This window comes from Gigantopelta aegis, chromosome 12 (genome assembly GCF_016097555.1).
Source record: "Gigantopelta aegis isolate Gae_Host chromosome 12, Gae_host_genome, whole genome shotgun sequence".
Classification (NCBI taxonomy): Eukaryota; Metazoa; Mollusca; class Gastropoda; order Neomphalida; family Peltospiridae; genus Gigantopelta; species Gigantopelta aegis.
In genome coordinates, this window is record NC_054710.1 from 44,836,493 (window position 1) to 44,846,831 (window position 10,339).

The 10,339-nt window shown below is 37.8% G+C and overlaps 1 protein-coding gene and 1 long non-coding RNA gene across 2 annotated transcripts in view; one reads left to right on the forward strand and one right to left on the reverse strand.

The window, feature by feature from the left end:
* Positions 1–976: 976 nt before the first annotated feature.
* On the reverse strand, positions 977–3,122 carry LOC121386232. The gene is made up of 3 exons (XR_005959612.1): positions 2,999–3,122; positions 2,636–2,743; positions 977–1,711 (listed from the first exon to the last, which is right to left on the reverse strand). It is a non-coding gene; the product is annotated as an uncharacterized LOC121386232 (long non-coding RNA).
* A 467-nt stretch (positions 3,123–3,589) lies between these two features.
* Positions 3,590–10,339, forward strand: part of LOC121386229 (deleted in malignant brain tumors 1 protein-like) — a 58,512-nt gene continuing 51,762 nt past the window's right edge. Inside the window, exons 1-2 of the mRNA XM_041517061.1 lie at positions 3,590–3,657; positions 9,923–9,991. Of these exons, the coding sequence (XP_041372995.1) occupies positions 9,925–9,991 (67 nt within the window). The 5' untranslated portion in view covers positions 3,590–3,657; positions 9,923–9,924. The remainder of the gene's footprint in view (positions 3,658–9,922; positions 9,992–10,339) is intronic.

Consider the following 10,339-nt stretch of genomic DNA (forward strand, 5'->3'; position numbering starts at 1 on the left):
ACCACCACCGCAACAGAGTCTTCTTTTGGTTCAGTATACGAAATGGACTGAACATTTATGAAAATAAACACCCAGTGAAACTCACTTGGGGTTTTGTTCAAATGAATTATGGGACACACACTCATAGTCTAAAATATATTGGCAGAACCCCCAAAAGAGAAAGGGAAACTGTTTTTAATACAGGGGCAATGTTTCGTTATTATTATTTAATAGCCATATAAAAGTAATAATACTGAAACACGAAATAATATTTTTTAAATCCAAATGCAAATACATGTATACAATTTATAATCTGGAATAATAGTTTTAACACACATAAACAACTTTTAGAGGCATATCCAAGACATTAAATGCTCAATTATGAACACCACGAGAATGGAACTTGTAATTTCAGTTTTTCATTAATTTGTCATTGCTTTCAATAAGCTCTACAAAGATTTGATTTCCATTACTATACCGAGTGTAATAACATTAATCCGTCAAACCAACTGTATCTTAAATAACTTGTAATGTTAACTATTAGGTTTTTGTTTTTTTTACACTTTTAATACATAGGGACTTAATTCCATGTTACACGTATATACATGTATACTCTATTCCATGTTGAAACTTAAAATACCATAAAAATAAATGACGTTTTGTACATGATATACAAAATATACAGAGAAAGAAAATAAGGGAACACTTAGTATTGAATACTTTTATCGTCCTAATATCTGTATAAAGTACGAAGATGTACTGTGGGAGTCACTGAATGACAGTAATGTAAGACTGGGTGACAGTAATGTGAGACTGGGTGACAGTAACACAGTTAACTTCCTAACACAATAGATGAGAGTTTTTGTTGCAGTCACTATCTCCTGTAAGTGTTGGGGGTGATCCCTTATATCTTCCAATCGGTACATATTACCAAACAGGGCATACACTGTAATATACAACAAACTACAATTTAAAATAATATTTATAATTTATTTCACCTTACAAATTGCAAAGAGTGAAGCAAGTATAGTGTAGAAGTAAATAAACCAAGTGTAGATAACTTAAGATAAACCCATCTTAAATTGTTAATTAAATTGGATGACATGTCAGAGGGAACATGTAATTAAATACTTACTCAATATTGTACATGAACAAAATTATTACTTAAAATTATTTATGTATTTTTCATAATTATTTTGTTAATTTGTCATTATTTTATTGATTGTTTTGCATTGTACTTCTCAATTATAATCATCTAACTGTAATGTTATTTTCCTGTTGCGTATTGATTTAATTTTAAAATTCAAAATAAAGATGTATGAAAATTGTAAAATATGAATATCATTTTGTGTTAACAGAGCATGTAAATCAGAAAGTTCACATTTACTTATTACTTTGTCATCTACAGCTGTCTTTAAGAGTAAATGTATATTAGTACATAACAGCTCTGCTATCAACATCATGAACCACTTGGGTTGAAATCTCTTTCATACCAAAGTTATCATCTTGTAACAAAACCAAACCTGGATCACTGTCATTGTATTTCTCTGAATCAGATGGAGGCTTTTAGCACAGTTATGCAGCATTACACAAACCGTAATAACTTTATGAATCTTAGAATGTTCCAAAAGGCACACATTCAACTTGCTTGAACTTTGTCCAGCTGTATATCTTCACTTCAGATGTACTTGGGTTCACAACCAGAGTGTACAGCAACTTATGTGCCATGTACCTGGAACAAAATGTTACAAATATGACATTTATGATAACAAGATATCTGGGTAATAACAGATGGGTTTTTTGTTGTTGTTGTTGTTGTTGTTTTTTTTTTGTGGGTTTTTTTTTTTTTTTTTGGAGGGGGGGGGGGGTTGTTGTTTTTAAGAAAAAGAACAAATCATCTGCTTCATTAAGGTAAAAAAAGAAAGAAAAGAATTTGACAGCATGTCACAATATATGTTTATAGAGCACAATGATAGAACTTGTTATGTAGCTACATAGTTTTACTTTTATCAAATCTATGCTTTAATAATGGTGAAAAATTGTATCTTATGTTTAGTGGTTAATTTATCTTACCAACGCCATATTTTATGCTTTAAAATAATTACTTCAGCTAGTTCTCTCTCTCTCTCTCTCTCTCTCTCTCTCTCTCTCTCTGTCTCTCTCTCTTTGTCTGTCTCTCTCTCTCTCTCTCTCTCTCTCTCTCTCTCTCTCTCTCTATGTCTCTGTCTCTGCAGGGGCGTAGCATGATCTGGACCTGGGGGTGGGGGTGGGGGGTGGGGGGGGGTTGTTTTCGAATATGAACCAAGTGGACGTTTTTCTATTTTGTTTTTGCACCACCCGAAACCCCATATTTATAAACCTGTATGTTTTAGTACTGTAAGCGGACCATTTGTTTGGGGGGGGGGGGGGGGGGTTCGTCCGAAGCCCCCGAATTCCTCCCGCCCCAGCCTACGCCCCTGGTCTCTCTCTCTCTCTCTCTCTCTCTCTCTCTCTCTCTCTCTCTCTCTCTCTCTCTCTCTCTCTCTCTCTCTGCTATCTATATACACACACATATTTTTACACACACACACACACACACACACTCACTCACACACACACACTCACACACACACACACACACACACACACACACACACACACACACTGTCTGCAGTACCTGCACATTGACAGAATGACATTTGATACATCCATATTCGTTTTGTGGTTTGGTACCTGCTGAAGAGTGTTGTCAGTCCATCTCACCAAATTGTTGACTGATGCATGTCTATAACATAAAATAAACCAATACATAAATAAGTGAGTCAACGAATCAATGAAAGTAGCTTATATAATTATTATATATCTTGCACATGTTTTCAATATAAAATAAAATTAAACTACTTGTTTTAGTTACGAAAAGTATGTTCCACTAAAAGGGTAGCCTACACTACAGTACTGTGCATGGCCATTTCAATCATCCGGTGGTTTAATATTATTTACGCTGACAATTTAGTGAAAATCTAAAACTTTATTTGCTTACCTTAGGCTAGTTGTTTGACAAGCCGTTGTTTATGTTCCCAGGCATACCCACCCCAATAAAGACATACAGATTAATTTCTATATTTCCATTTTTGTATGTTCCCCAAATAACCTTCCCATTTTTGGATAAGTAATCAAAATTTGTGCTTACGTTTTTTGAAGTTAAAAAGAAATAGGAAGTACAATGCCAATGGGAGTGTTTTTGATGGGGGACGGTTTTCGATAGGTTACATTAAAAGATTGAAGACAATGCATGGCGATGTGGCAAATACAAACAGACTGAATTTAATATGTAATAATTATTACATAAAAACAAGTTCCTCACCGATCAGTTACTGACTTATCCGCCCTTCATGCATACGGCCCCTGGTTGTTAGCAAAGAAAATTGAAAAAAAGGTAACACAATGTTGATGTAATCAGGGCCTATGATAAACTTTCGGGGGCATTAAAGCGGGGGGTGGGGGTGGGGGGTAGGGGGGAAGAGAGAAAAAAAAAGTGTCCCTCGCTGCTCTACATGCGGCCCCTGAACTTTTAAAATGACGTCATATGTGTGTGTAGTGTAACGTCAAATAATAAATGACGTCAGAGAAATACATGGTTTTGGATTTGTACGGGCATTGATTTTGACAGCTTAAAATGTGGATACTATGATACTGAAGGTGAGTTTCATTTAATTTAATTATTTATAGTGGGCCAACGCTATAACTGCAGGGGCGGGACGTAGCCCAGTGGTAAAGCGCTCGCTTGATGCGTGGCTTGTTTAGGATCGATCCCCGCCGGTGGCCCATTAGTATATTTCTCGTTCCAGCCAGTGCTCCACAACTGGCGTAGCAATGGCCGTGGTATGTACTATCCTGCTTGTGGGACGGTGCATATAAAAGATCCCTTGCTGATAATCGAAAAGAGTAGCCCATGAAGTGGCAAAATCTGTGTTGTCCTTAGCCATGTCTGACGCCATACAACAGTAAATAAAATGTGTTGGATGAGTCGTTAAATAAGACATTACAAACAAACCTATAACTGCAGGCCCTTAGCCAGGGAGGGGCATAGGTGGGGGGGGGGGGCATGGAAAAATGTGTCAATTTGCTAATGAGTAGGGGCCAGTACAAGGTGGAATACAATGATAAACTATTATATAATACAATGGCCAATGTAGGACAATAATGTCAGCAATAATCAGATAACACTGATATAAGTTATGCAATAATAGGGGCGGCACAGAGTAAACAAATAGTGGTACGACTCTCGTTTCAAATTACTTGTAAGGACATTTTCACAGATATAGCAAATATAACTCTCTCTCTCTCTCTCTCTCTCTCTCTCTCTCTCTCTCTCTCTCTCTCTCTCTCTCTCTCTCTCTCTGTGTGTGTGTGTGTGTGTGTGTGTGTGTGTGTTTCTCTTTCTCTCTCTCTCTCTCTCTCAAAAAGAACAAAAAAAGCGTCAGACAACAAACTGTTTTTGGTCGGTTTTAAAACATAGATACTATTTTATTAAACTGTCAGACATCAACGTTTTGATTTGCAATTTGGATTTCTTGAATTAAAAGTTTAACCACTAATGTGTAGCTTTATGATTTTCATTCACATTCCTTTATCACACACACATACACGCACACACACGCACACACACACACATACACACACACACACGCCCACACACACTGCACACACACATGTACACACGCATACACACACTAACACGTCCCCCCCCCCCCCCACACACACACACTTTTAAAGCTGGATTGACGCCCATGACACACACACACACACACACACACACACACACACAAAAGTAGTACGGCCATGGCCGTAATGTCTGCGCCGCCCCTGCACTTAGAAACTAGTTTGTCTTTTTTAACTGACCGTTCGTTCGTCACAACATTGAACATATCAACCAGTTTCAAAATGCAATACAGTGGCATGATTTGGCATCCATGTTCAGCGCTGGAATTAAGATCCATAATGCTATTTTATTTCATTCCTTAATCTCACCATCATCTATCGTCCATCCCATCATTCTATTAAAATGTCGGGGTTTTTTGTGTGTAAATAATTTAAGAAAATGTAAACGTGTTTTGGAAATAACAAAGAAATACAATTTGTGTGTGCAATTTACAAATCAATCGGCTCGGAAATAAAGTATGTATAGTAAATTGCATAGTATGAAACAAAATGCGATTCCTGTGGGACGGACTATAATATAAATGTCGGGTACTCTGGTCCAGGTCGATTTTGACCGTCGAGTACTCGAGTCCAATATTTTGGACTCGTGGAGGCCCTAACAGGTAGAAAACATGTTTAATTGTAGGTTCTGCTATATTGATGACCTCGTAGCATTCAATAATCACATGACAATGACAGAAGTTCACCTTCCATTGATTTATCAACCAAAGTTAGAAATAAAAGGTTAACAACATAAAGTAGGCCTAATCCTGTTAAGTCAGATCAGGTCATAGGTTTTAACATGCACATTAAGAACACGCTGCTGTAACACACGCCTGTCGCGGGCGCAGGTGTCAACATTCGCTGGCTCCTCCGTCCAGGACAGGAACATGTTTGGACTGGGTGGGAGAGGGTGGTCGTCCGCGCTTGCAAACGTCCCGTAGAATTAAGGCCAATTAGGAAGTGTTGCGTACTTTCTTGAAGGTAATTTCCAAGTGTTTCAAAATGTTTTATGGCCAACATGTATATGCCATTTTGATGATATGACTCATCAGTGACAAAAATCCTTATGCAATATATTTTGCTGAAAACGTTTGAGGACTACACATGTACTCTTAAAAGGGGCTGCATGTGTTAGCAGTGATTGGTGATGATACAATTTTTATGAACGTAATGTGTTTTGTTTTGCATACATATGTGCATTATTAAAGGAACTGATCATAAATCCGAGGTACACGTACCTTTTCTGTTACTAAGGTTATAATAAGCAATTTACGAAAATATTTAACATATACCTTGGGGCAATACCTTTTAACTCTTGTTGTCTGCTAGAATGTCATTATCTTGATGTTGGCTGTTTTTTTTTGGGGGGGGGGGGTTTGTGTGTTTTTAATAACATTAATAATAAAAATACAATCTTCAAAATAGTTGACAATCGTTGTTTTAAAATATAAATTTTTCAAGTTCCGTATGCCAGGGAAACGCGTTTTAGGTTTTCAGAGATTTAAAGTTTTCCGTGAAGGCATGACGCTGGAACCCTATGCAAATTTCGGGCGCTTTGCGCCTTAGAGTCCAAACTCGGTCTTTAATAACTTCACATGCATACATCTTCTATGGCGTTGCCATGGCGTTAAAGTTTCAGACGTCACACGCCCTGACGTTCTCTAGCAAAGCACAACCTCTACTGGAAGATCCGAGTGGCATTACTATAACCAAGAGTTTTGTCTCGTGATAATAAACTATTGTTATTGGAGTTAGAAATAACAATCGTCAATCCACATTGTGACATCTGCTGTTCATCCATTTACATACGCCAGAAAGAAGCGATGCACGATATTAGGACTAACGCCAGTTAAGATATATTTGTACCACGCTTTGGTGTCGGCCCCTTTGATTTTGGCCCCTTTGATTTTACCCGTGGTGTATCCCATAATTAGACCACGGGCGTGTCTGACCTAAATTTTGGCGATTGATGAATGGCTGAAGAAAATTACGCCTACAGGTCACATATAGTTCAGCAGGAAATAAATTAGAACATTGTTTTAAAAAGTAACACTTTCACTAACATTACTAATAAAGCTACCATATAAATCTGTAATGGGGGCGTGGTACAAGCTAGTTACATCATCCTTTTCCGAGAGATTTGTCTAGATAGACCACGGTTATTGCGGCCGTTGAGTGACGGGTGTAATAGATCTCGGGCTACGCCCTCGATCACTATAACTGAGATGCAGCACCAGAGGGTATGCTGGAGTGTTGGAAATAATGTATGCGCATTTACAGTCGACATAGTTTCTCATATATATATATATATATATATATATATATATATATATATATATATATACATGTATATACATTGACGAGTCCATAACAATGGGTGAAAGGCCTATCTCGTTGTAAAGAAATATTTATTTTATATCTAAAGTTGCGTATTTACTTTTTTTTCATTCATATATATATATATATATATATATATCATTGTGCAAAATACGGCCGTGATATCGTAATATTACGGTTTTATCGTTGTGATTGTGTAACGGTTCGGGGATTCTGGGGGTTTTTTTGTTTTTTTTTTGTAATGGTACCTGTCCAGTGTATGACTAACTGGTATTAAACAAGTCTCCTTATGTTTGGCGCACACCTGCCGATTAACGTCAACTGGACTGTCAAGTCGTCAGTGGTCTGCCAGTGTGCCAGCCGACGCGATAGCCTTACGGGATGACAACTGGAGATTAGACGTGACTGCAGTGTCTTTGCCCTGCAAACACCTACCGATTCGTTAATCGGTAGGTGTGTGCCAAGCACTAAATATAGTTTGCATACATTTGAACTGAGTTGGTGAAATATAATTTGCATCTAAAATAATGTTCTGTTTGAGAAGAATTAAGGCTTATTTAACTTGTACGCATTTAATATTAATAAGAAATCAACTGATGGTGCTTAACATATCGTTATTGTTTTTATTTGTCTATTTCGTGATAGGAGCCACTATGCATTTAGTCCAAAGGGCCGTACTAAAGCCCCGGTCACACTGTCAAGGATTAGGACGCCGGGTTAGCCACGGATACGATCCGGCATCATTCGTGACAATCCGTTGTGGTCCGTAGCTGTCCGTATTAAATCCCTGATCAATCGTAGCAGTATTGGTATGTCCGTGAAAATGTTGAACATGTCCAAAATTTCATCACGGGTCGAAGAACCGTAGTTCATCCTTAATGATCCGTAGAAGAACGTAATAATCCGTTCTAATCCGAAATAAACCGTACTTAAACCGTACCTATCCGTACTTAATCGTAGTAATCCCCGGCCTCAAACCCCGGTTACACTGTCAAGGATCAGGACGCCGGGTTAGCCAAGGATACGATCGGGCATAATTTGTGACCATCAGTTGTGGTCCGTACTAAACTGTACCGGTCCTCAGCGATCCGTATCCTTAATAATCCTTGGTTTATCCGTCGAAAACCGTAGTTAAACCGTGGTGCATCCGTAGGGGACCGCGGACAGACCACTATCAGAGGTCATCCTTGAGGTTTCCACCCGTCGTGGATCCGGCCAGATGATTCTTGACAGTGTGACCTGGGCTTTAGTGTGGTTCTAAGAAAACGTATTGAGTTAACGTGCCCCGCGCACTACGATTCATTTAGACTGAAACGGCTATATAAACCACAAACGTAAAATCAAAGATCTGCCTATATATATTACAAGAATGTATACTGGCAGCTATACTATAACTATAATAATATATACTCTTAAAAACAATTAGGGAAACTCTAATAAGAATATATAATTGCCAAAATTGTAAGGTATATAGCTGTGGGGAATGGTTATATGATAATAGTGAATTAATTGGGCAAACATTACAACCGGTAGTTCAGTATTACAGTAGGTTTTATGACCACCAAAGATCTTGAACGACGATTGACAAAAAGTGAAATTTGGAAGTTGACGGGTTTTTTTATCAGTACATCGCAAATTCAAACAATAAAAATGACTGAAAACCAAACAATAACAACTGTATGATCAACAAAATGAAAACGATTGACAGAAATAATATTCCATAGTGATTAATCGACCTTCCTGGAAATTGTCAAAATCGAGAATGACACCACACGCACGTGTACGGGGCAACTGCGTGATGCACATACAAACTATGGAATGTGTTTCGGTGTGTTGATAAACAGCCCTGAACGCTATTTACTAGGATGTCTGTGGTCAAACACATATGTTCGTTCTAATAGTTGATATTAAAGGGACACACCCTAGTTACGTTTATTTGTTAACCATTACGGCGTTGTTTTTCGCTATTAAACCCCATTTTTCACAAATAAAATTGCACTTTACTTACATTTTATTATTTAGAATACACATTTCCATTCACCTGAAGTGCTTTTTGGTAATCCTGATGTTTGTAAAACCACGAAATGCATTTTTTGCATTTTTTCACAAAACGTGTTGTCGAGAAAAAACCGTTAAGCAAGCGAGGTCCAATCTATTTTTAATGTCACAGACGTTGGTATATCACGTGACCGTCATCATTTTGGTTCGTTTTTTTTCTCGTGCACGGTTCGCGCAATAAACATCCGATTTGTTGTTGTTTATTTGTGAGATTTTTCTTCACAGTTCGTGAACATTTTCAGTAACAATAAAGTTCAGACAAGTAAGTGTCAATACAAAACGTTACAAACCCTTAAAACCAATAATTTTGCTAAGTCTTACGATATCTGGAGAGGGGATACAACCAGGACAGAACAGTTGGAACATGTCCAGGAGAGGTGAAACGAACGCACCCCAAGTCTGTGAAATTTGTCGTGACGTAGGCATTGTTGTGCTTCTTCCGGTGACATCAGAATACTAACTTTCAAAATTATTTCAAGCAATTGGGACATGGGGTTTCCCATGGTATTTATCGATATAAAACCTGCTTTTTCACTCCATTTGATAAAAACGTGATCTAAGTGTGTTACAGGTTTGTAGATTAACCAAATTATAATTTATTTTCGCTGGATGGAACTAGGGTGTGCGGCTTTAACATTAATATTTTAGGTTCGCCTACGTTTTTTGAAGAGTATATATGACTGACGTTATGGTATAATTTCAATCTATAAATTCTCTGTCTTTATACATATTTGGATTGGTCCAAATGATATCACTACTGACTTAAAAGAAACACGTTTATAATTCCCCGAATCTAAATGTTGCACTATATAACCAGAACTGCATTACGAGTAGGGCCTAATGTTAATTTGTTTTGTTTTCCCAGGTATGACTCTTTTGTATACTGTCATTGGAGTCGGCGCACTCATCTGCCTCAGTGTGAATTTCACAGAAGGTAAATGTCTCTCTCTCTGTCTCTCTCTCTCTCTCTCTCTCTCTCTCTCTCTCTCTCTCTCTCTCTCTCTCTCTCTCTCTCTCTCTCTCTCTCTCTCTGTCTGTGTGTGTGTGTGTGTGTGTGTGTGTGTGTGGTTTGTTATTTTGTCTTCATATGCATTTTTCCATCAAAACATCATGTTTGCAGATGTCATAGTCGTGGAGCACGGGTTAGGATAGTCCATAGAAAAAACCCCAAAACAAAACAAACCATGCATGGACATAAGCGTACGAAAAGGGGAGGAGGGGGCGGAAGCGGAAGCAAATCCTCAAATTCTTCAAAAAACATATAGAGATATTCGGGCAAAAT